Here is a 27,836-nt window from a genome sequence, read left to right as displayed (position 1 = left end):
AGGAAGATCTATGTTTTTTTGATCAAGTTCCCATTATGTTCTAAGATTTCTATATAATTCTAATAATGGAAAGAAAAAACTGATATCCTTGCAAAAGCTTAGTAAATACTCTTGAGTCCTGAGATCCCAAATGTTTCCCTGTAGGCCATTAACGGAGTAATAATGCAGCCTGGAACAGATAATTAGAATTTATCACTAAACTCAGGTCATATAACAGGTAGCTACCAAAAAAAAAAAAAATGGGATTCACATGATCCGCACCGGAACACTGTGAAACGGACACCAACATGTATTCACTGGAGTCTTAAATCAATTGGAAACTGTGGCTGAAACAAATAAGTTATTTAAATTTAACAAATTGTAACTCTAAATAAGAGCAGCATGAATAATTACTGATAGAAAAAAAACCAGGTATGAATGTAAACTTCATAATTTTCAATATTTATTAAAAGGCCATAATGTATATTTCTAACTACCTGAATTTAACTAAAATATGCTGAACTAAAGGCATATGCATATGCCTAACTGAAATAAAGGTCACTGCTATACCATCACATTAGGGCCCAGAAAAAGATGACATGTGGCTGGCACTTGGCAAATATTTCCTAAATGATGGTCCTGCCATTAACTATGCCTGTTCCAGCCACACAAATCATTTTCTTCAGAACTACACAACAGACCATAAAATAGGATAATTAACCTAGAAATATGGTTTAGTTTACCTAATGTTTAAATACTGCTAATTCTTTTCCAGTTGAATTCTCTGGGGATAGGGGACAGGAAAAGACAGAGGAAGAGTCTCTGAATTTACTGAAACAAAACTTCCATTACTGAAAAACTTACATTTACTGAAACAAAACTTACATTATGGTTTGAAAATCATCATCCACTAGGATCATGTCTGCTGCTTCTTTGCAAACATCTGTACCAGTCTGGCCCATCGCGACTCCAATGTCTGCAGCCTTCAGAGCAACTGCATCATTTACTCCATCTCCTGTCATGGCTACAACTGAACCGTTCTTCTGTAGAGACTAGAATGGGGCAGAGGACACGGGAGAAGAAGGAATTCTGATAAAAATGTGGTTTCCATACAAAGGGATAAACAAATCCTCCCAAAATTTTTTCACATAATTAAGATTAGAAATAATATAGAGCACCCACTTTTCAATAAACTTCAACAAATGGAGATCTCAATAAGATAAAGCTTAGAAAAAGTTACTACTAATATTCCTATCTGTGAGAACTGTATCTCTAAAGTCTGTTCTTCAAACAACTATACAGTGATTCTCAACCAGGGGCAATTTTGCCTCCCAAGGGACATCTGACAATATTTGGAGACATTTTTGATTGTCATGATTTGGGGGACATCACTAGCATCTAGTAACAACAGGCCAGGAATGCTGCTGAATGTTCTATTACACAGGGCGGGCCTTCACAACAAGGAATTATCCAATCCAAAATGTCAATGGTGCCAAGGCTGAGAAACTCCAAACTACACAATGGCTGGCTATCATGATTAATAACTTAAGTCCATTAACTACTGGATACTGTATCAGTCACTTTCTATGTATTTCACTAATTAATATAAATAATCATAGCCTTTTAAGTATTGTTCACACTATCATTAACACTATTTTTCTTGCTATATTTATTTAGTTTCTAACTAATTGCTGCTATTCACACTGGGATGATTTGGCTACGGGCCCCAGTCAGAACATTCTTTTAAGCTGTCTGTTTAAAGAAGGCTGTGTTTGCAGATACTTCATTCAAGTTTTCTTCTACATCTTCTTATACCAACTAAATTCTCTATTAGTGTTTCTATGTCAAGCTCTTACCCAAAAAAAAAAAAAAAAAAAACCCTGCCAGGCACAGTGGCTCAAGCCTGTAATCCCAGCACTTTGGGAGGCTGAGGCGGGTAGATTACGAGGTCAAGAGATCGAGACCATCCTGGTCAACATGGTGAAACCCCGTCTCTACTAAAAAAAAAAAAAAAATACAAAAAAAAAAAAATCAGCTGGGCATGGTGGCGCGTGCCTGTAATCCCAGCTACTCAGGAGGCCGAGGCAGGAGAATTGCCTGAACCCAGGAGGCAGAAGTTGCGCTAAGCTGAGATCGCGCCATTGCACTCCAGCCTGGGTAATAAGAGCGAAACTCTGTCTCAAAAAAACAAAAAACAAACAAAAAAAACTGTTTTGCTTCACAGTACTTCTGACCTTGATGCTCTACTCCTTAGGCAAACATAAAGGTAAAGTAGGAGCATTTTGTATACAGAACTAAAACAATCTGATTCTTAAACACTCACCTTAATAATTTTCATCTTGTGCCTTGGGCTAGCTCTATAAAATACTGCAACCTGTTAAAATACAAGATACACTAATAATCTTCAATATTATGATTTCTATAGAATAAACCATGCATTTATAACTAATGATGAAAGACTGATCCATTTAAGCTATACTTAATTTGCCACTGAGATCAAGCTTAAGCTATATGCCATGTTTGTTGAGACATTCATTTAACAGGTCATTTCAATCTTTACCAAAGGTACCACAGGAAATACAGAATATCTAAACAAGTCATCCAGTTTATAGTATTATGTGTGAACTCTGAAGAGAAAACTGCCTTATTCTTGAAATCTTCCAGAGACAGAAAAAGGAAGAACTCTCTTCCATCTGTTTCCTACTACACTCACATAAAACTAAATAAAGGCTTTTCCCTTTGTTCTGTCTTCAGAAGTGATTTAAAAAAAAAACAAACAGCTGCTTCTCAGTGTCTGTAGAGCATTTTTTACAGTGTCAAGGGTCTGCTCATTCTTTTACTCAGGTTAACTCGTTAGCCTCTCTTTCACTGTACCTCTAAATTGCTTATATGATTTTTTTCTCTCCAAAATATATATTTAATCCTTTCTTCTGACCCCCATCTCCTGGTCTCCTGAAATCCTTTCACTGTGTCCCAAAGAATCTCCTGTATTTCTGATTCTTTTTTATTTTGCTCTAATCTAGTGTTTTCAAAAAACACTGCCATCACAATAACCTCCTCAAATAGTACCACTCGGGGAGCCTAGAAGTGGAGCACAGTATCCTCTACTCACCCTTCATGAAACCAGTTTTGAATGTCAGATGAGACTACACTTGTCATTAACCGCGGCATTCACTGCTCCAGAGTTCACTACCCCACATTTCACAATGATTTTAACTTCTGCCTCATTGTCCTGTCACTCTCTCCAACAATATTTACAAGTTATGGTGATTTCAATACACATAATACAGCATTCTTTTCCCTCCTCTCCTAGAGGATTAGTTCATATTAGTTTTCTCTCCTTTTATCTCTCATCTATCCCCTTTCTCCAGCCTCCTTCTCAGCCAACCACCTTGCTTCCTACTTTGGAGCAATCAGATTCAGAAGAGAATTTCCACAATTCCTCCCACCCGGTATCTATATCCAGGCACTACTCTTCTCTGGTTTTACTACAGATGAACTGAAGATGCATCTACTGCAGGTCAAATATTCTACCTTCTTACCGATTGATATCATTGCTCCAGAAATTCTCTTCCCTCCTGTGCCAAAATGTTTTCCTCACTGCTACATCTTTACCATCAATCAGTATACAAGCCTGTTGTCCCTTCCATATAAAAAAGAAAAGCCACTTCTCTTCCTTTCCCATTTCAGCTGCCACCCTTTCCCCTTTTTTTTTCATTTTTTTTTAAATGGAAGAAAAAACATGTTTGTATACTGATGGTAAAATGCGGCAGTAAGGAAAAAATTTTGATACAGGAACAGGGAGGATTTGATATAGGAACAGGGAGGATTTTTGGAGAACTCCTCAGAAAGTTGCCTGTATTTGCTGTCTCCCATTCTCTCTGAATCCATCCCAGTCATGTTATCACAACTGCACTGAAAACACGATTCATGACTATCAAAGACACTCACCATCACCACCACATTGCTAATGCCTACAGTCATTTCTCATCTGACCTAACCTTTCAGCAGCACCCTAGCATTTTACTAGGATGATTATTCCCTCCTGAATCATCATCTTCCCTTGGCTTTCACCACCATGGATTTTTATCTTAAGTCCAGATATCTCTTGTGAAATGCAGACCACCAAAACTAATTCCCATCCCTACACCACATTTTCTCTTAGATGTCTCAATCTTGCCCCTTCCTATCCTCTGCTAATGAAAAGTACGTATTTGCAGTTGCTCAGGCTGCACATTTTGGGAACCATCCTTAATTCCTCCTTTTTTCTTATGTGCCAACAAGGAGTCTGACAGTGAATCTTGTTGACTCCACTAACAAATATATCCAGAATTCAACCACCTTACTCCAAAACCACTGCCAATGCTCTGGGCCAATACCTCCAAACTGATTTTCTTATTTATGTCCTAGTTTCCTGCAGTCAATCTGCAACATAGTTAGCCAGACTGACGGTATTAAAACAGATGATTACCTGTCTCTTCTGCTCAAGACCCTCAAATGATTACTCAACTCTCTCAGAACAAATGCCAAAGTCCTTTTTAATTATCTACCATCTCCCTCATGAAGTGCACACCTTACTGTACTCCTATCATCAATCTTTTCCTGACTCAACTACAATGGCCTTCTCATTGTTCCTTACACATGCCAGGCACACTCACTTCCAGTCTCTGCCCTTGTCTGGAATGCTCTTTCCTCAGATATAACATGGGTCCCCCTTCTGTCAAATAATACCTTCTCTCAGTGAGGCCTTCTCTAGTTATACTACCTAAAAATTTCAATCTCCTTCTCTAATCATTCAAATTTTGACATTTTTCGGGGGAAGGGTGCTCTTAAGCACTTATTTAACATAACATATATTCATTTATCTTCTAAGACTCATGAAGGCAGACATTTTTGTCCTAAACCTCCAGTGTTCTATAAAGACAAGTAAAATGAAGGAACAACTGAATAAATCTCAGTACTACCATAAAGACTGTTCCCTGGTTCTCTCCTTCCAGTAAAAGTATAAATTAAAAAAGTTATTATTTTCTTAAACAAAAGACTCAGTTGGACTGTAATATCACATTACTGATTATCCTTAGGCCATCCAAATACCACGAATCACATAATTCATATTTAGAGAATATCCTTTCTTTCAAAAAAGTTCAAAAATCCATTCAGAAACTCTTCGTTGTGTCTTAAAAAAAAAAACAAAAAACAAAAAAAACTGGGTTACATATATATCCAAAATATACTGGTAACCTTCTACGTGAAAATTCTAATTACTGCAGAAATTAATCACGTGGCACATAGCACTGAAATATAACAAGTGTTTAGCAAAATTTGCAAAATATGTTAGTGAATCAAAGGTCTTGATTGAATTGTCCATGTACTTGGTGTGCTGAACGAAGAACTGAATAAAACACACAAAGGACAAAGCAACGAAAGCACAGACTGATTGAAGCAAAAGTACATTCCACAAAGTAGGTGTGGGCTCGATCAAGCAGCTCAAGAGCCCCATCTACAATGTTCTTTAGAGTTTTTTGCTTGTTTGTTTTTGAGTTGGTGTCTCACTCTGTCCCCCGGGGCTGGAGTGCAATGGCACAATCTCGGCTCACTGTAACTTCTGCCTCCCGGATTCAAGGGGTTGGAGCAATTCTGTCCCTCAGCCTCCTGAGTTGCTGGGATTACAGGCGCCTGCCACCATGCCTAGCTAATTTTCGTATTTTTACTAGAGATGGGGTTTCATCGTCTTGGCCAGGCTGGTCTTTAACTCCTGACCTCATAATCTACTTGCCTCAGCCTACCAAAATGCTGGGATTACAGGGCTAAGCCACTGCAACAGCCTAGGATTTTTATTAAGTTAAAATAATTTGATAACATCCATAGGTTCCCTTTAGAGGCCTCCAATTGGTTGCACCCTGTAAGGGTGAGCATGTGACCAATCAGAAGCTGAAGTGGAGACTGGGCCTGCAGCCAATCAGAGGCTATGGTGAAGACTTCTGATTTTTGTTACCAGGGGAGTGAGCATGTGGCTTACATGCTGCTTAATCTTGCCTAGAACTGGTTGCACCTAATGTTCCTTTGCTTAAGCCTTAACCCTTGATTACCCTAATTCCCTATTCTGCCTCATTTTCCCCATGAGACATGATCCCCATAAATCTTTATGGGAGGCAGAGGCACTGAGGATCAATTTTCTGTAGCTGCTTCTTGCTGGTTGTGGTGTCATCCCTGCCTAGTGACGATCAAGGCTGTCTGGGGTTAGGTGGGTAGCCGTGGGTTGCAGAGAGCCTTGTACTTGGTTGTAAAAGGTGAAGCTGGCTTGATCCAGTTGTGACAGTTGGGTACTTTGGCCTGATTCTACATTTAGAGGAAGAGATAAAAATCATCAAAGAGAGCAGAACAAGGCCACATATTTTCAGAAACAATCTACGAGGGGTACTTTTCTCTTCTCATGAATCCTCCTTTTCAGTGTCACATTTGTAGTCAGCACTTACGGTTCTTTGATGGAGATTAATAGACAAGATGTACTAGGGAAAAGGAATTACAAAAAAAAAAAAAAAGAAAGGAAAATATTAAAGGAGAGGTTAATGGAAAAGATGTGTCTTGCATTAGAATAATCTGCCATAGATCCTCAAATCTTCTAGGACGGATTAAAGAAAATTAATGCACTGAAGAAAAAATAAGTGATTGAAATAAAGATTTACAACCTACTAAAAATTAGACAATACACAAATTGGGATATAATATGGAGACTTGGTTAATAGAGTCAGTAGAAATATAAATGAAGGTAATACTGTAAAAATCAGAGAAAGAAGAATGAAAAAGGACAAGCACTTCTATCAATGGACCAATGGAAAATGTAAGACACACTAGAAGTAATAAAGGGAAAACACTGAGAATTCCCAGATGACTTAAAAAATAAGCAAAACTGAGTCTCAGTGCTACTTTTTAATTGGATCTAGGTCAAAGTACATAGCATCATTCCATATTGTTATGGAATTAAATGTTCTTTGTGTGTGTGTGTTTTTTTTTATTGTACTTTAAGTTCTGGGGTACATATGATCATGCAGGCTTGTTGCACAGGTGCATACATGACAATGTCGTTTACTGCCTCCATTCACCCCATCACCTATATCTGGCATTTCTCCCCATGTTATTCCTCCCCAGTCTCCCCAACCCCTGCTGTCCCTCCCCTAGATTCCCCCACTGTGTTTCAGTGCTACACTGAAACTTTCAGTGCTACTTCAGTGCTAAAGTACCCCAGTGTGTGATGATCCCCTCCCTGTGCCCATGTGTTCTCACTGTTCAACACCCACCTATGAGTGAGAACATGCGGTGTTTGATTTTCTGTTCTTTTGTCAGTTTGCTGAGAATGATGGTTTCCAGATTCATCCATGTCCCTACAAAGGACACAAACTCATCATTTTTTATGGCTACAGAGTATTCCATGGTGTATACGTGCCACATTTTCCTTGTCCAGTCTATCACCAATGGGTATTTGGGATGGTTCAGGTCTTTGCTATTGTAAACAGTGCCTCAATTAACATACGTGTGCATGTGTCTTTATAACAGAATGATTTATAATCCTTTGGGTATATACCCAGTAATGGGAATGCTGGGTCAAATGGAATTTCTATTTCTAGATCCTTAAGGAATTGCCATATTGTCTTCCACAATAGTTGAACCAATTTACACTCCCACCAACAGTGTAAAAGTGTTCCTTTTTCTCCACATCCTCTCCAGCATCTGTTGTCTCCAGATTTTTTGATGATCGCCATTCTAACTGGCATGAGATGGTATCTCAATGTGGTTTTGATTTGCATTTTTCTAATGACCAGTGATGATAAGCAGTTTTTCATGTTTGTTGGCCTCATATATGTCTTCTTTTGAAAACTGTTCATGTCCTTCACCCACTTTTGAATTGGTTTGTTTTTTTTCTTGTAAATCTGTTTTAGTTTTGTAGATTCTGGATATTAGCCCTTTGTCAGATGGGTAGACTGCAAAAATTTTCTCCCACTCTAATGATTGTTTCTTTTGCTGTACAGAAGCTCTGGAGTTTAACTAGATCTCATTTGTCTATTTTGGCTTTTGTTGCCACTGCTTTTGGTGTTTTAGTCATGAAGTCCCAGCCTTTGCCTATGTCATGAATGGTTTTGCGTAGGTTTTCTTCTACGGTTTTTATGGTGTTAGGTCTTATGGTTAAGTCTTTAACCCATCTGGAGTTAATTTTAGTGTAAAGTGTCAGGAAGGGGTCCAGTTTCTGCTTTGTGCATATGGCTAGCCAGTTTTGCCAACACCATTTCTAAACAAAGAATCCTTTCCCCACTGCTTTTTTTGTCAGGTTTGTCAAAGATCAGATGGTTGTAGATGTGTGGCGTTGCCTCCGAGGCCTCTGTTTTGTTCTGTTGGTCTATATCTCTGTTTTGGTACCAGTACCATGCTGTTTTGATTACTGTTGCCTTGTAGTGTAGTTTGAAGTCAGGTAGCATGATGCCTCCAGCTTTGTTCTTTTGCTTAGTATTGTCTTAGCTATGAGGGCTCTCTTTTGGTTCTATATGAAGTTTAAGGTGTTTTTTTCTAGTTCTGCAAAGAAGATCATTGGTAGCTTGATGGGGATAGCATTGAACCTATTAATTACTCTGGGCAGTATGGCCATTTTCACAATGTTAATTCTTCCTAACCCATGAGCATGGAAATGTTTTTTCATCTGTTACATCCTCTCTTACTTTCTTGAGCAGTGGTTTGTGTTCTCCTTGAAGAGGTCTTTTACAATCTTTGTTAATTGTATTCTTAGGTATTTTATTCTCTTTGTAACAATTGTGAATGGGAGTTCACTCTTGATTTGGCTTTCTGTTAGTCTATTATTGGTGTATAGGAATGCCTGTGATTTCTGCACATTGATTTTGTATCCTGAAACTTTGCTGAAGTTGCTTATCAGTTTAAGGAGATTTTGGGTTGAGACGATGGGGTCTTCTAAATATACAACCATGTCATCTTCAAACACAGAAAATTTGACTTCCTCCTCTCCTAATTGAATACCCCTTTTTATTTTTCTTGCCTCATTGCTCTGTCTACAACTTCCAATACTATACTGAATAGGAGTGATGAGAGGGCATCCTTGTCTAGTGCCAGATTTCAAAGGGAAGGCTTCTAGTTTTTGCCCATTCAGTATGATATTGGCTGTGGGTCTGTCGTAAATAGCTTTTAAAAATATGGAATGCTTCATGAATTTGCATGTCATCCTTGGGCAGGGGCCATGCTAATCTTCTCTGTATCATTCCAATTTTAGTATATGTGCTGCCAAGGTGAGCACGAGAATGAAATGTGTTCTCAAGAATTATGAAAAAGGATAGCTGAAAAATATTTTAGTGATGGGCAGAATTAATAAGATTTTAGTACATGTGGGAAAAAACACCTCAGGAAGCTAGTGATTTGGAACAAAATGTCTGTTTTATTTGTAGCAATAATAAAAGTTATTCCAACTGATCTGAAGCAAAAGCAGCCAAATGTCCAAGTGCAGTGGCTTAATGTCTGTAATCCCAACACTTTGAGAGGCCAAGATAGGAAGGTCACTTGAGCCCGGGAGTTTGAGACCAGCCTGGACAACACAGGCCCTATCTCTACAAAACATGTAGCGATCCCAACTCTACAAAAAACAAGAAAATTACCTAGGCACAGTGGCACGTGCCTGTAGTCCCAACTACTCACAAGACTGAGCTAAGAGGGATCACCTGAACCAGGGGGGAATCACCTGAACCCAGGAGTTTGGGGTTGCAGTGAGCTATGGTTGCACCACTACACTCTAGCCTGGTCAACAAAGTGAGAGACTGTATCTCAAATAACAAACAAACAAAAGCAGAAGACAACACTAGGTGTGGTGGCTCATGCTTATAATCCTAGCACTTTGGGAGGCTGAGATGGATCGCTTGAGTCCAGGAGTTCAAGACCAGCCTAGGCAACATGGTGAGACTCCATTTCTAAAAATCCTTTCTTTCAAAAAAGTTTAAACATCCATTCAGAAATTTTTTTTTTAACTTAGCCAACAGTTGGCTGAGCGCCTACAGTTCCAGCTACTTGGGAGTCTAAGGCAGAGGACTGCTTGAACCCAGAAATTCAAGGCAGCAGAGAGCTATGATCGTGCCACTGCCCTTCAGTCAACAAAGCAAGATGCCATCCCTAAAAAAAATGAAATGAAATGAAATGAAATAAAATAAAATAAGCTGAAGATAATAATCATGTTGGCTGTAAGAGGGTTACATGAATGAACACAAGATGAAGTGGGGAAAAAGACAAAATGGTAGAGGGGTGGGAAGGGTCCTGCTAACCTAATAAGACAAAAAATTCACTAATAATATTTGGAGAAAAGACTAAGGTATTCAAAACATACAAAATACCTGGGAGGGAAGGCTGGTATTTATAGATTTCCACTTTAAAGTGGAATTCAATGAGCTTCTGAAAGGCTTAAGTCTTACTTTTACTCTCTTCGGAATAGCATCAGGTATCTGCCATAATTAATGCACAAATACTCTATTTGGGAAACTCCAACAATGTGATTTGTCCAGGCTGATGTAATTTGTAATTAGTTTCTTTATTCTCTAACTACCTCTAGGTTGGTTTCCAGAGTTCCCCATAGTTTTTATCAGCGAGCCAGAGGATGAACACAAGAAAGCAAATAAAATCAAAGTTTCACCACCTTTAGCATCTCTAAGAAGTTAGGCGAAGGACTAATGGGAAAACGTCTAAGTAACTGCAGATTTCACATACACTTACTAATACTCTGTCTCAATACCCTTAAAAAAAATTCAATGTAGGATTTATTTAGAAATAAACATCAGGAAGAGATTACCAGGATAGGATGTACACATAAACCAAAAAAAGTCCTATTTAAATATATAAGCACCTAAACACCTTCTGCACCCCTAAAACAAAGCAAACATCCACATTGCCCCCAATGCTCTGCAAACAAAATGAGATCATAATCTTGAAAGACACAATACCAAATGCCATAATCCCAAATGTTCAAATCCCTAAAGATCAAAATCCCTAAAGTCTAAACTCCTGAAAATCACAATCACAGGATAGGAAAATTAAATGGGGAATGTTCATGTCAGTGTACATCAAATCATAGAATTTCAGAAAGAGCAGTGCCACAAAGAAAATGAATGTATTCTCTGATAGCTATGTTCTTAAAGAATGAAAGCAGCTATTCATCATGATGCAAGACTTCAAATTATAGTTAATGATCGTGAACGTAAGCCAGCTTTTAGGGACTATCTCCATGCAATGGTCCATCATCTATCATCTCTGTAATATACTTTTTCAAGTCATATTTTCTTTTTAGGTTTTTTGTTGTTGTTACTTTGGGTTTTCTGGAATGATCTCGGCTCACTGTAACCTCCATCTCCCAGGTTCAAGTGATTGATTCTCCTGCCTCAGCCTCTCAAGTAGCTAGGATTACAGGCACCTGCCACCATGCCTGTGGGTAACACCCCTCAGGGGCACCGAGGAAGAAGAACTGTGCAGAGCCCAGGCACAATTAGTGCCTGAAGTATAACTCACTGCTTACTTATATCTAGCGTATATATATAATCATACTTAGCCCCATATAATCTTTCTATATAGTCATATAATAACTTAGTACTTACTATTCTAGCTTATATGTATACAGCATACTTAGTTCTATATAATAGTTCTATATAATCACATAGGTATTGTAGTCAGAGCTGTACTAACACATTTAGTGCTGATTTATATAATCCGTCCATATAACCATATAGTAGTTTGTAGTAGGAGGAATGCCTGGAGCAGTCACAGAACAGAAGCAGTACATGGGAAAACAGCCAGAGCAGAACAAGAGCCAAAGACTCAGGCAGTGGCGTCCCTGCCTGAAAGCGCATATGCTGTATGGCAGGCTTGGAGCAAGAGCCTCTCCTCCTGATAAAGGAGTTGTGGTACCTTGCATCCAGTTCCTGTGGAAAGTAGGCCTCAGGCCTGAGATCCTGGAAATAACTGAGGGAGAAGAACCCCTCTGGTGTGACCAGTCACAGCAGCTGTACACCCTGTCAGTCTTTTCTCGCTTCTGTGCTAGCTCAAATCATTATCCCATTAATATTTTAAGAGAGGAGCACAAGTCTGTCAGCTCCCACTGCTTTGGCTTACAGTATCCTACTATTAGAAATCCTTTGGAGTCTCCAGCCCCCAGATAAGAAGTATTGCGCACAACTCCTGTTGCACACAGCCCACTTCCTTGCCTTGGTGACCTAATGGGGGTGGACCCCTTTTCTGTACATGACCCTCTACTACTGTGCATGGCACGGCCCCCTACTGCAAACGGCCCACCTCTCTGCCCAAGTGGCATAATGGGGTGGCCCCCTCGCTTGTGACTCACGTGATTATGTATGCCCTATTACTAAGCCTATAGATGATGACCTCACTTATGACCCTGCCCCCTGTTGTACCTAATAAATACAGATGCTGCTGGGCATTTGGGCTATCGCTGATCTCCGCTCATAGTCTGCGTGGCCCCCCGAGTCCAGATGCTCTTCACCAGTTCTTCAGTGTCCTGTCTCTTTACTTCTCGGATCCTGCACCTTAGCACAGCATAAGGGACACCCCACGACCCTGTGGGGCCCAACAGCCCTACATTGTTGTTGTTATTTTGGGTTTTCTGGCATGATCTCTGCTCACCGCAACCTCTGCCTCCCAGGTTCAAGTGACTGATTCTCCTGCCTCAGCCTCCCAAGTAGCTGGGATTACAGGCACCCGCCACCACCCCTGGCTTATTTTGTATTTTTAGTAGAGACAGGGTTTCGCCATGTTGGCCAGCCTGGTCTCAAAACTCCTAAGCTCAGGCAACCTGCCTGCCTCGGCCTCCCAAAGTGCTGGGATTACAGGCATGAGTCACAGCACTCAGCTGATTTTTTTCTTTTTTCGGTTTCCTTTTCCACTATTTTAAAATGTCAGCACTATTTTTTACAATTTGCCATGCTATGTATTTCATCTTTGCATCATTTCCAACACTGGAGGCATAAATTATGTAGAAACTTAAGGGGGTCTAATTTGTTTTATACATGTTTTGCAAACTTGACTTCACAAAAGTGCATTACCACAATGTTGACTTTGTAAGCATTGTGCCTGTATGTAAAAACACTGAAACTGCTCAATAAATGAAGAGATGTCATTTTCATACATCTGTATTTGTGAAAGATAAAATTTCCTGATATCTCACCTCTCTGGAAGACTGCATATGTGGTGGTGATCCATTATGGTTTTTTAATCAATCTCGTCAAAAAACTGAAGTTATCGTGGTACTGCAGATGACCCACAGTTATAGAGGGGTGCACACAATTAGCAACCATAGTGATTGGTGTTTATGCATTTCCCTTATGACCTATTTCTTCATAAATACAGTTCATATGCTCATAGCAGTCCATATGTTGTATCTGTCATGTAATATACCTGGGTGTTTATTTATGCTTGCAAATGCTTGTAAAACTATGAATGCTATTTAGTATTGCCTATTTTGTATCAACTGGCCAATGAAGCACTGTCATGTTTCTAAAATAAAATCCTTCTTAAAAATGTAAATTATTTCATTTTAAAATTATTTTTCCATTTTTAGGATTTTTAGGATTTTGATCTTTGGGGATTGTGACTTTTCAGGATTTTAAGACTTTACGGATTTCAACATTCAGGATTACATCTTTCAGGATTATGATTGGCTCTCTCTGAAAACAGCATTCATGAGTGATTAGAACTTCAGAAATAAAAATTATTGATAAGCAAAACAGTGTATTTCTATTAGTAACCACATCCAAAATCTAACCACTTGCTAGAGGATGAGAGAAGTGGGGCTGGAGGTCTAGGGACTTAATGCTACTGTGTGTTAAGTATAGTTTATAGAATTGTAAACAGAAACTTTTTCAGAGGACAATTCAGCAATATGTGTTAAGGGCCTTACAAATGTGCTGAACATTGGTCCAATCATTTCCATGTAGGAATTTAGTGTATAAAAATAATCAGAAATGTATATGGGTTAAGACAGTGGTAAAAATAATAATAATAACAATAATAATCAGAGATGGGTATACATCTTAGGTTCAATAATATTAAAAGAAACAGCAAACAACAGATGAACTCTAGAGCATACAGACCTGGATTCCAGTCCCAATGCCAACACCACCACTTACTAGCTCTGAGACATCAGTCAGGTCTCCCAAGTAATCTGGGCCTCAATTTCCTCATCTATAAAAATGAACCGCCCAAGTTTCTTAAAAAACTAAATATGCTCTTATCATATGATCTGATCCAGCAATTGTACTCCTTGGTATTTACCCAAATGAGTTGAAAACTTATGTCTAGACAATAACCTGTATATGAATGTTCAGAGCAGCTAAGGCAGGAAAAGACATGGTAGAACTACAAATGCATATAGCCAGTCTGAGAAGGCTACATACAATATTCTTCCAACTATACACATTCTGGAAAAGGCAAAATTACAGAGACAGTAAAAAGATCAGTGGTTGTCAAGGATTCTAGGGGAGTTGGGAAGAGATGGAAACACTGAACACAGGCATTTTTAAGGGCAATAAACTACTCTGTATGAAATTTTAATGGTGGATGTATGTTTGTCAAACCCCTTAGAAAAGTACAACACAAAAAGTAAACCTTAATGTAAACCACGAAATAAGAATGTATCAATATTAGCTTATTAACTGCAATAAATGTACTACACTAATGCAGTCTATTAATATGAAGGGAAACTGTGCAGGAGTAGAGATCGGGTAGGAATGCACAACTCTGTATTATCTGCTCAATTATTCTATAAATCTAACGCTGCTAAAAATAAAATTTATTAATTATTAGAATTTTTAAAGCAGTGTTGCCTATCTTTTATAAGGTAGCTACAAGAAGTAAATTAGATCATGTGGGCCATATTAGCATTGGCAGATAGTAAATGGTTGCTACTGTCATTATCCTTAAAAGAACATTTACAGTAGTTAAAAAAAAAAGCAGAAACTCAAATTTCAACAGGAAAATGGTTATGGAAATATATATATATATATGCTGTGCGTTTATACATACATACAGATGGTATACTTAAAATACAGCAATTCAAAACACATTTTCTAATAAATAATGATTTCAGAAATGCCAAAGTTATGTAAAATGAATGTTCACAATTATAAAACTGTAAGTAGCAACCAAGTTTCCTTAAACACATTTTTTTTTAAGTCATAATGGTAAATCTCGGATACTCTGTGGATGTATAACTTGAGTGTGGATTAGATTACAGACAACTTCTACTGTAGCTTTTCTATATTATTTTTACTTTTCCATATTATTTTTCTATGTTGAACATATACTACTAATGGATAAATTTTCTAATCAAAAAAGTATAGACATGCCTTAAGATGCAGAAATAATTTAAGAAAATTCCATATTCTGCATACATAACTTGAAGTTGTAAGTGTAAAATAAATGAGGTGAAGAAGGAGGTAGCACATTTTTTTAGTAACAATGGATGGCTACAAAATAGCTAATAAAATAAATTCCAGATAAGGGCTCATTTTGAAGGACATACAAATAGATGTGCCCATATTAAGTTAACTAACAATGAAACCAAGAAATCTGAACTGTCAGCAACTTGGAAGACTGCTGCCCACCTCTTATGGGGTACTTCCTATGGGACTTGTGTCCCCACAAATCAGGCTTTGATAGGCCCTTACAAAGCAGCCCAAGAGAGTAAGTTAATCTCCTATCAGGGAACCTGGCTCTAAAGAAGCTACTCAGCTGTAGGGCAGGTGACACCTCTCTTCCCACAAATAATTTGTTAGAAAAGCATTATAATCAAAAGTAAAAAAGTATTTCAATGGAAAAAGGTTATCTTTTCAACAAATGTTGCTGGAATACTTGGAACATCTATGTGCAAAGAAATAAACCTTAACCATTACAACATATACAAAAATACACTCAAACGGATCATAGACCCAAGTGTAAAACCTAAAACTGTAAGACAAGAAAGAAAATCTTTGTGAACCTGGGATAGGCAGGGAGTTCTTAGATATCAAAAGCATAGTCCATAAAAGAAATTGAAAAACTAGACCTAATCAAAATTTAAAACTTCCCCTCTTAGCAATGTAACATTAAGAGAATAAAAAGACATGCTACCAACTGGAAAGAAACATTTGCAAAGAAAATATCTAATAAAGGATTTGTATCCACATTATATAAAGAACTCTCAAAATTCAATAATTAGAAAACATAATTAAAAAAAATAGGCAGGGCAGACACTTCACTAAAGAAGATATATGGATAGCAAATAAGTACATGAAAAGATATTCAGCATCACTAGTTGTGAGGAAATGCACATTAAAATCACAGTAAGATATCATTACAGACTTATTGGAATAGGGGATGAGGGCAATGACAATCCCTTGTGCTAAGGAGGATGCAAGAATATTAGAAATTTCAGGCACTGCTCATGGAGGTGCAGAATAATAAAGTATCTTGTAAAACAACTTGCCAGTTTCTTAAGAAATTAAATATACTTTAAGTATATGACCCAGCAATTACTCAGGTATTTATCCAAGAGAAATGAAAATTTATTTTCATGCAAAAACCTGCGCACAAATGTAGACAGTAGCTTAATTCACAATAATCAAAAACCGGAAACAATCCAAATGTCCTTAAACTGGTGAATAGGTAAGGTACATCCATATAGTAGAATATTACTTTAAAAAACAACAAACTACTAATACACATAACCAACATGGATAAATCTCAACTGTATTACGCTAAGTGAAAGAAGCAGATTCAAAAGCCTCATTCATATGGTATAATTCAGTTTTTAGTGCATTCTAGAAAAGGTAAAGTGACAGACACAAAAAATGAATTAGTGGCTACCAAGTCCTGCAGGTAACCACAAAAAGACATATGATAATTTGGGGGGATGATGGAACTGTTCTGTATCTTGACTGTGGTGGCGGTTATAAGACTGCATGCATCTGTCAGTGCTCAGAACTATACACTAAAATGGGTGAATTTTGCTATACGTAAATTGTACCTCAAAAAAAATTACACACTCATGCTAAAATTAAAATAGAACAAAAGGGTAAGAAGTATAATGGCCTCTCTCCATCCTCCAATTTATAAATACAAACACTGTTAATTTCTACAGTACCTAAAGTTAATAATTTTGCACTGATATTCAAAACCGTCACAGCATAGGTAAGACTATTTCAATGACAAGACTTCATTTGAACCAACAAATCTAGTGGTGATGTTCACAATTAAACAGGTTCATTAAGATAATAGTAGAAATGGTAACACTTAGAATGAGCCCTTTCAGTCTAAAAGGCTTTAGTTTAGGCCTACCTTTGGTACTACTTGTGAAAGCTGCTGGACATCCATTGCATCTATTTCTTCTCCTGAGACTGACTGGGAAGTTTTGGAATACAATCCCAGACGACTGGCTAAAGTGAATGAGAGAGAAAATGTAATAAACCAATTGTTTTGTTTGATGGGCTAGTCAACATAATTCTCATTTAGTATGATTTGTTATCTATTCTCTTCTTTTAACTACTAGTAATACAACCCTATATGAATCAGTATTAAGCCTGAGGTTTTATGCTTGACTTTTATTTTTGTTTAAATTTCAGAATAAAGAATTTTCAATGCTGGCTACGGTGGCTCAGGCTTATAATCCCAGCACTTTGGGACTGGAGGATCGCTTGAGCCCAGGAGTTCAAGACCAACCTAGGCAATACAGCAAGATCCTCTCTCAACAACAACAAAAATTTCACTATTTATGCCAGCATACCTAAGAATTGAAACTAGTCCAATCAGGTTCGGCTCAGCAGCTCAAACGTAACAAAAATCAGAGTGCATTTTAAGAATGCAAACAAAATGGTGGTGGATCTGTGGTAATCATGTAGTTACACATAAATGAAAATGAACACCGAAAAGTTATTTTTCTGGTAATATCATGTGTCTAGTGACCTATTCTTAGACAATATGAAGTTTCAAACTCCTGGCCTAGCTTTTCTCCAAATAAAATAAGAATTAATGGAGTTTAGCCAGCTATTAAATTTATCAGCATGAATTATAGTTCAGAGGCTCTCGAAAATTAACTTTCATTCTCTTTTTCTCTCTTACTGTACTTCTTAAGGTACTCTTAAATAGCATTCAAACAGCTGGGCATGGTGGCTCACACCTGTAATCCCAGCATACTGAGAGGACGAGGCGGGTGGATCACGAGGTCAGGAGTTCAAGCCCAGCCTGGTCAAATAGTGAAATCTGTTTCTATTAAAAATACAAAAATTAGCAAGACACAGTGGCGTGTGCCTGTAGTTCCAGCTACTCAGGAGGCTGAGGCAGGATAATTGCTTGAACCTGGGAGGTAATAGGTTGCTGTGAGCCAAGATCATGCCAATGCACTCCAGCTTGGGCAACAGAGTGAGACTTCAACTCGAAAATAAATAAATAAATAAATAAATAAAATAAAATAAAATAAAATAAAAAAGTATTCAAACATAGGTCTATATGATGAAAAACAAATATATATCACAAGCCATTTTCTTCTAAATTAAGCACAAGATTGCCTTGAAATTATACTTAAGTTGAAAGGAAAAACTAAGTTTCATGTTTCCTTTCACAATCATGATCTAGTGCTTTTATCTGTTATCACAGTGATCATGAAGTTAAAATAATTACCCTTCTGTGAATAAAGCATATGATTTCATAATGATTTAGTTATGTCTGTCAATGTTACTACTTTTTAAACTATAATCAATTTTGCCGACAGCTTTATACAGACCAAGAGCAAAAACATGAGTTGATTTCAATTGTATAATCTCAATATTACACAAACATATTAACATCTAATAGTTCACTAAATTACATACTGAAGTATTTTAGAAAAACTATCGAAAACAAAAGGAAGCAGTCTAGTTATACCGATTGCAACTGCAGTCTCCTGTGAATCTCCAGTAATCATTTTTATTGATACTCCTGAGGCAATGAGTGTTGTAACAGCTTCTTTTACACCAGTTCTAGGTGGATCAATGATTCCCACCAAGCCAAGAAATGTCAGCTGTCCCAGTTCAGGACCAGAAGCCAAAGCAAGAACTTAAGAAATAATAACCAAAAAAAAAAAAAAAGTGAGTCATAAAAACATTAGAATTTAGTTGACAGAAATTGGAGACAGTAACACTTCTTAAATAAATCACTTAGGACTATACTGTCATTTGTAGTTATTCTACAATCTTTAAAAATCAAAATGACTACATACCAAAACATTATAGTTTAAAGGTTCTAGATATGGGGTCCCTTTAAGCTGTTTTAATTAAAAACATTAAAGAACTGAAGGGCAGGATAGGCAAGAGACAGAAAATGAACAGTATTTTCACATAGTAACCACACGCAGCTACTTTCAACAGGATCTACTGCCTCTTTAGAAAACAGATTTAGAGAAACTATGAGTTTGTCAAGCTTTAAAGTCAATTTTAAACAAACATCTTTGAAGGTGACTTCTAATGCATCTTCATCTTTACATTTCTAATATCTCTAGAAAAATTCAACACTCTAAATAGAAGGCTATGTTAATTAATTATATACAGTCTGCAACAATTTTGCACACAAAACTCCTGGAAGGTAAATGTAATTTGGAAAGCAGTTGTAAAACAATTAATACTAACGATAGTTTGGATTCTTTTACTCTTTCCATAACATGAACTGACATTTCTTATTTGTAACTTTGGTTCTCTAAGAGTATGTAAATAACACCATTATATTATCATTTCTATGTATCATCCTTGGGCATGTAAGATACAGTACAAGGTACTTTTCATTTCCCAAATATCATTTAGCTTGCTCTCAGAATTATGGAATTCCTGTAACTACTTTTATTAACCAAAGGGATGTACCTGCATCTCAGATATTATTAGACTGAACAACCTACAACATACACATACAAACTAAACATACATAAGCCAAGGGGAGACTGAAAAGCCCCAGGGAGACCAAAGGAAGTAAGTATCTATTCTTGTTCAAGCAGAAGGTATGAAAGATTAGACATACTTGAAAAAAATCAAGGTTAAAGGCAAATAATTCTATTTTTCCAATGTAAGACTCATATACCTAATGATTTATGTAGATGTGGGCCCCAAAGGCTTTCACCCTTGAGAGAATGAGCCACTTCACAGTTTGGTGTTGGGATACAGGCTGATGGTAAAAGAAAGGGACAAAAATGTAGGTCAGCAAATCCTAAGACAGAAAGATCAGCTCTGTGCATTCCTAATGGAGGGGTGGCACTAGCTTAGAGGTTAGTATCCTGTATTTATTTGCTTCTTTAGCACCAACGGTAATCTGCTGCTACTCTCTTGAGTCGAGGATAGGTGAACTTTTTTCATGTGGAGAGCCCATGACATAAAAAAAAATATACTCTAATATCAAAATTAAGAACCATAAATATTTTAAGAAACTTAAGTTTTATAGGATGTAACATAAGTACATATCGACTGAAGTTTAAAATCTTTCTGTTCTTCATTACGGTAATCTCAGGGGGAGGAGGGAAGTGGAGCACAAGGAGAGAAAGAAGACAATACATGAAGCAAGAGACAAATGAGCAGAATGTTTCCCAAAACCCTGTGCAACAAAAACTTTCCCCTCTATCAACTCTGGTCTACTTCATAATGTTACAATACAAAACACACATACACAAACCTCCACAATCTTTTGTATGAAAAGTCAATATAATGAGGTATGAAAACTTTGTTCCAGAAATTAAGAAAAAGAGGGAGCATATACCAGAGACCTCTTCAAGTCCTCTAAATCCACACCAACTTTAAAACCTCTTGCTATGTGCTGCTAAGAATAGCAAAACTCTGCCCCTCTCCCACTTCCCTACCTTTTTTTCTCCAGTTTTAATGCTTTATTAATAGCTGGAAACAAAGCCAACAAACTGGAAGTGATGACATCCCAGAAGTTCAAAAGAGGAGGGAAATGGGTTTACATTTTGTCCACCAACAGTCTTTTTAAAAAATAAATAGGCTGGGCGCTGTGGCTCACCCCTGTAATCCCAACACTTGGGGAAGCTGAGGTGGGTGGATCAGAGGTCAGGGGTTCAAGACCAGCCTGGCCAACATGGTGAAACCCCGTCTCTACTAAAAATACAAAAAATTAGCTGGGCATGGGGGCACACACCTGTAACCCCAGCTACTCAAGAGGCTGAGGCAGGAGAATTGTTTGAATCCGGGAGGCGGAGGTTGCAGTGAGCTGAAATCATGCCACTTCACTCCAGCCTGGGTGACAGAGCAAGACTCAGTCTCATAAACAAATAAATAAGTACAACTTAGCAAAAGTAAATTTAAAAAGAAAGGGTCAAAGCCCCAGATGTCAGCAATCAAGAAGGAGGTAAATCAGGGGAATAATGGGCCCAGAAATGGCTCAGCGGAGCTCCCATTGCCCCTTCATACACAGGCTTTAGTAATCAAAACCCTATTTTGTGGCTGCAAGACCTCCCTGCAGTGCCTCTTAAGTCTCCAATGATTGTAATTTGCTCTAATGATTCTAATCCTGGGCCAAGCCTTAACTGTCATTCTCTTTCCCTAGCTGAAGTGGAAAACTGAGGAGCATTAAGGGGAGCAAAAGTGTTACCCTGAGCCAGAGTATCTGAGCTTCCAGCAGCTGGGCCGCCAAAAAGTTTGGTCTGCCGATTGTTCAGAAGGGTTGGGGGTACAAAGTACAAAGGTACCCCCTGTGCTCAATTCTCCAGAATGTCGGTTAGGATATGTACATTTGGCTTGATAAAAGCATATCAAAACACTGTGGTTGCAGAGATCCTGCTATTCTTAGGTCTGGCCAAGCTAAACCAGAAAATAGGTTCCTGCCCCAGAATTGTTGCTAGGAGAAAGAGCCTTGGCTTCAGGGGTTCAGAAAGCTTGAGGACTGAGGATCCAAAGTACATTCCAGATTCAGGCTTTTGGGATAAAACCCCAGAAACTCTAGAACATCAAAGCCTCTTACATTAAAAGAGGAAAGGGGGAAGAACAAGTTGTTTTACTTTAAATTTTTTTCCATCCAAAATATCCATTTCCAAAATAACTTTTCAGCCAGAAGTCTCTGCCTCCCATTTCCTTGGAGACAGGGGATGAAGTGTTAAGATGGCACAATACAGCCCTTATCACAGATAAGATGTACCAAGCTCTGGGTGCAGGAGTATGACAAGTGATCTTGGTTCAGCAGCCTGGGGGCTGGCACAGAAGGTTCAGAGGCAAGGGCATAAAGCAATAGCAGCAGGCTGGGAGCAGTGTTCTCTGCTTGTAAGAGTACCTTTCCAAACTTAGTTTAAGAACACAAGTCCTAGAAATCTATCCAAATGTTTAAAACTCAAAAAAAACCCCTCTGCTTAAGTGAACACAAATAAAAACATTTTTCACATAACTTGTTTTTCTTCCTCCCAGAAATTGTAGTGCTTAGACTTCTATTTCATTAAAATGATAAAATTAGTGAAGCCAACTCTTCCAGTTGCGCTGACAGACAACCACATATATTCTGCAGAAGCCAGACGACTATCCAGAAGGTAAGAATCAGGTTAGGACACCAACCATCAACCCCCATGTCTTACACACAACATCCCTAGGAAAGGTGGCCTGATGTGTGTGTGTTCAGCAGACCCTCTCCTCATCACTGCTCAGTCAGCTGCACAGACATAAGCAGTACCTGGGGACTTGTTTACCTCCCTGGTGAATAGTAACAGATCAAGTTAGCAATACCTTAAAGGATATATTAGTGGTGTCAGACTCAATTTTTAGAAAAGTATTTTAGTTATAATAAGACAAAGTGATGAAAAGAGAGTAACATCATTTTACCTTGATCCATTTCCTTTCTCACAAGATAAACTTGTTTAAAACAAAATTTCTATAGGCTAATCAGAGACCTCTGGAGATCTAAAAGAACCAATGATTCACATTTTGCTATATTTTCAAGTATCTTTTGGTGGCCAATTAGCCAACTAAAACGTAACACCTCAATACTGGCAAGGGTTCTACAAAGCCTGGAAGAGAGTTGGACAACTCAGATGTGAAGCATGAATTCATCTGCAATTAAAAGACTCTACCTTTCCACCCCAGGGGACTATGTAGAAACAGCCTTACCTCTGAGTCCCGCTGAGCCCATGCGTGCCTTCTCTTGTTGGTACACATCTCTCTGCTGCTGAGTAAGTGTCAAGGTCTGCCCTTTGCTTTGGTATGTAGTACAGTACTTAATTACCTGCTCGTAAGCACCTTTCATAAAACAAATCTCTGGTCTGTCCTAAGAAGAAAATGTACCAAATACAAGTTTAATTTCAACTTGTACATATCACCCATTGGAGTCCAAAATTAAGTGGCATTCATTTCTCACAATTTCCAGAGAAGGTACTCAAGCCTAAAGCTTTGGCACTTGAACTCTCAAGATTAAATAGTCCTATATGGGAGATTTCTGTATCTTCTACAGAAAACATCTATCCCCACCATCCCATACATTGAAGGCAATGAATGCTACACTAAGCCTCTAAATTAGGCACTCTGAAATGTGGAAGGAGGCTCACTGCAACATAACAGGAAATGAAAGAGAGATAACAGCTCACAATACTTCAAGTTCTCTATTAGCTAATATATATATCTATATCTACCTACTTAAAATCCCATTTAATTCTCCCAGTCACCTTTTAATTATTGGTATTATCAGACATTTTATTTTTTATCATGGTAAATAATATTCAAAAGCTTATAATTAAATTCTGGAGTTTCCTATCCAGCCCTTCTCACCACTAGTCCTACTCGATGGAAGCAAAATAGCTGTTTTCTCTGATATTTACCCTCATGTTTTTAACATGGTAATATTGCCACTCCTTCAGTTATCAATTTTATACATTGTCTACTGTGACGGATATTAATTCTGCCATTCCCACTAACTAGTCCCCCCTCCCCATCTTTATGATATAGTTAAAGCAAAATCTGCCATTATTTTGTTTACATCAAGACTCCTTGTTGCCAAGTCAAGTGGGGTAATGACTGGTAATACCCCAGTTCTCCTTGCAGGTAGGAATTTATTTCCCTATTGCCTTCCTCACTCCGACAGTCAGGCATGACTTGCTTTGGCCAACAAACATGAGTACTTGTGTCAATTCCAAATGGAAATGTAGGTGCCAGTGTACAATTTCCTATTTTTCTACCCTTGCTGTGACAGTGTGTGCTCATATTAAAATGGAGCTTCCATCTGCCTGAGTTCCCAATAACTACAATGAACAGTATTTGGGGAGAGGGAGGCAGGAGGAGAGCATGATGTTGTTTTCACGGCTTATCCTGATTGATACCTCAAATAGGGTACTTCTTTTCCTGTTCAAGTTTTGTCTTTTATAAAGTTAATAACCACCTTTTTAAAAGAATTTGCTTTGTTTTCTTTATACCTATTATACATTCTTACTAAACTCTTCAATGTAATATAAAACCCTCCTGATGGTATTTTTTCACATGAACAAAGAAGCAGATAAGCTGTTACCTCTATATTATTACTGGAGACTGCTCTCCTTCACTCTTCTTTCCATTTCTAATTGGCTGATTTCTAGGCCAGCTACAGCACTAGTACCTAGGAACATCCCTCTACCTCTATCCTCACCAAATTTTAAGTCTTCCTTTCATTTTCTTATCCACCAATATCTTTCTAAGAGAGGGTGGGTAGTATTGGTACACATTTTTCTTCTATCCTCATGTTTATAAGTTTAGCCAGGGATAAATTTCCTCTCATTTTGAAGGCTTTGCTCTATTATCTTCCAGCCTCCAGTGCCAATGTTTTCATTGAAAATTATAAAGAAATTATAGTAGTGTCCCCTTATCCAGGGTTTCATTTCCTGCAGATTCTGTTACCTAGCAGCAGTCCGAAAATATTAAATAGAAAATTCCAAGATGAAATAATTCATAAGTTTCCAATTACATAGCATTCTGAGTATGGTAATGAAATGTCACTCTGTCTAGCCCAGGACGTCATCTCTTTATACAAAATATCCACGCTGTATATGCTTCATGCCCATTAATTGCTTGGTAGCCATCTATGTTACCAGTTCAGAAAAATATAACATATATGAGGGTCAACACTATTCATGGTTTCAGGCATCCACTAGGAGTCTTGGGAGTGTATTCTGCTGGGCTAAGTGTTATAGACTACCATACTTTAGTTCCTAAGCCCTTTTATATGATCTCCCCTTTGCTTAAAACTCTCTAGAAGCTCTTCAAATTCTTTCTCTCCAAGTGTCCTCAACTTTCTTAATTATGGGTCTTGTGTTTATCCCCCACTCTACCTGCTTTAACACATATATTGTGCTGAGCAGCTGGTGGGCCACATTATTTTAGATGCCAGTCTTTTCATTCTGGAAAATTTTCCAGCATTAGTTGATAAAAGCTTCTCATTTTCTGTTCTTTCTTCCTACTACCTATTCCTATTACCTTCCTATTACGACTGTGTGTTAATTACTAAATTTATTTTGAATTTTCTTATCTTTTATACTGTACACCTCTTTGACTTTCTGTTCTACTTTGATACATTTCTTGACTTTATTTGATAAACATTCCATTTCAAGTATTTTGTCTTTTTTATGGTTTTTGGAAATTTTCTTCAGCATCTGCCATTACCTTTCTCTGAGACCCCTTTCTCTGTTGGTTTAATCTTTGGCTTTCGTACTAAAGATTTTCTCCAAGTATCTAGAAATCCTTCCCTGTTCATTCATATTTAAGAGTGAAGCAATCAAAAGACTAGAAGCTCCATAGGCACTGGTAGAGCTAAACATCAACTGGCAAGCCTTGCTGTAGGATGAGATGAAGTCCAGGAGTAGGTAAGTGATTCCAATGAACAAAGAGCTTCGTTCAGAGGTGCCCCTAATGACAGGTGTCCCCAACTCCAAGGCAGTGGACCAGTATAGTCCGTGGCATGTTAGGAACCCAGCCACACAGCAGAAGTGAGCTACAGGCAAGCGAGTACTACTGCCTGAGCTCCATCTATCCTGTCAGATCAGCCAGGGCATTAGATTCTTATAGGAGTGTGAACTCAATTGGGAACTTCACATGACATGCAAGGGATCTAGTTTGTGTGCTCCTTATAAGAATCTAATACCTGAGGATCTGAGGTAGACCACTGTCATCCCAAAACCAGTCCCTGGTGCCAAAAAAGCTGGGGACCACTGCCTTATGGGACCAGGCAGCTTTCCTAAAACTCTTGAATCTTATTTAGGGAATGAGGGTAGGTAGATGCCAGCCTTCATGCATTCTAAGTGACAAGTGGTGTTAAGGACTAGAGTTTTATCCTTCAGGACAATGACATCTTCTTAATCACTCTGTTTTCAGTCTTAAGCCTTAATCCTGCCCTCTACTCTTATGCCCAGATTTCTGGTGTTCCACAGGGGTAAAGGAAGGCTAACCACCTGGCCTAAAGCGGCAGCAAAGGTACTTGGGGGAGTTCTGTTGATTCCTTATTCAGAATTTCAAACTTCTCTACCATTTTTAGCCTTATGCCTTAATCCCTGCCTTCAAAGGAACCTGTCACCTTTTAATCTTTCCTATACTTTCTCTTGATGAGTTTGTATCTTTTATTCCTTGTTTGTGATTTTGGTGGTTCCAGGGAGGCAGTAGAGATAAACATGTATTGTCATGTTCAACTGTCAGTCCTTTAAAAGCAAACTATTTGAGCCACTGAAGTCACTTTTAAATTGGTAAGTTTCCCCTATCTGTGTCAGGCTGACTTCTTCTAGATCCTAAGTCACATCTGTGATTGGGGTTTTGTTTGTTCATTGCATTGGTTGGTTTTGTTTTGCAAAAGATACTCTTCAGGTTGGCAAATGAGAATAATAATCAAATGTTTCCAAACTTATATCCTGCCACTCTCTGTCCATCACTCCCACAACTGAGAAGATTTAATCTTCCAATGTAAAACTAGTGAGGTTAACATTCAAAGTTGCTGGAAAGGAAAATTATTAAATATTACATGAGCCACATTATCCTGAAGTATTGTGTGATGGTTTACAACATGTAGTGAAATAAACCTATCAAAAAAAAAAAAGTCATATGCATATTCTTGCCACATAACTATATGGTTAAGGGGCATCAGCTGAAAACTACCTAAGTTTACTGTAATTTTTGAAAGCTTTACATTAACAGGTTTAAAGTGAAAGGCATTTTATTTTCATAGTTTCTTTTCCAATTGTCTTCCTTCACCTAAGTTTGTATAAGTTCCTTTAAAGAACAGACAAATCTTTTCTTCGCCCTCATGAACATAGTTCCTGGAAGACTTCTACTCAAAGTTCAGTGTTAACCAACCTGGCCTTTCTTTTAAAGCCAGTATATTTCCACTTACATGAATGAAGGGAGATCCTTTCATTCCTGTTTTCTATAGAGATGTAATCATAGGTATCATGTGCAAAAATCATGTGTTTGCTCATAGGTAAAAAACATATAACCAACTAGTCATTACTATCAAGGAACTATAAAAATAACAAATAAGGCCAGGTGTGGTGGCCCATGCCTGTAATCCCAGCACTCTAGAAGCCCAAGGCAGGAAGATCACCTGAGTCCAGGGGTTCAAGACCAGCCTGGGCAACATAATGAGACCCCATCTCTACAAAAAATTTGCAAAATTAGCCAGGCATGGTGGCATGTATTTATAGTCCCAGCTCCTTGGGAGGCTGAAGTGGGAGGATCACTTGCACCAGGAAGGCTGAGGTTGTGGTGAGCTGAGATCATACCACTGCATTCAGCCTAGACAACACAGTGAGGAAAAGTTTAAGGTTCAATTATTATTATTATTATTATTATTATTTTATTTTTAGATAAAGTCTCACTCTGTCG

General features: G+C 38.0%; 1 protein-coding gene and 1 non-coding gene across 12 annotated transcripts in view; both read right to left on the bottom strand.

The window, feature by feature from the left end:
- The window catches only part of ATP2C1 (ATPase secretory pathway Ca2+ transporting 1), a 165,584-nt gene that overhangs the window by 22,006 nt on the left and 115,742 nt on the right, over nt 1–27,836 (bottom strand). For all 11 annotated transcript variants that reach the window (XM_010335812.2, XM_003925085.4, XM_010335813.2 and 8 more), the window contains 5 exons: nt 23,118–23,274; nt 18,919–19,089; nt 17,338–17,435; nt 2,303–2,353; nt 865–1,031 (listed from right to left, as the gene is read on the bottom strand). In XM_010335812.2, the coding sequence (XP_010334114.1) occupies nt 865–1,031; nt 2,303–2,353; nt 17,338–17,435; nt 18,919–19,089; nt 23,118–23,274 (644 nt within the window). The remainder of the gene's footprint in view (nt 1–864; nt 1,032–2,302; nt 2,354–17,337; nt 17,436–18,918; nt 19,090–23,117; nt 23,275–27,836) is intronic.
- On the bottom strand, nt 9,168–9,274 carry LOC120368401 (U6 spliceosomal RNA). Its single transcript, XR_005582546.1, has one exon. It is a non-coding gene; the product is annotated as a U6 spliceosomal RNA (small nuclear RNA).

The sequence above is a fragment of the Saimiri boliviensis genome, chromosome 9 (assembly GCF_048565385.1).
Source record: "Saimiri boliviensis isolate mSaiBol1 chromosome 9, mSaiBol1.pri, whole genome shotgun sequence".
Taxonomy (NCBI): Eukaryota; Metazoa; Chordata; class Mammalia; order Primates; family Cebidae; genus Saimiri; species Saimiri boliviensis.
This window is presented reverse-complemented; position numbering and strand designations above follow the sequence as displayed.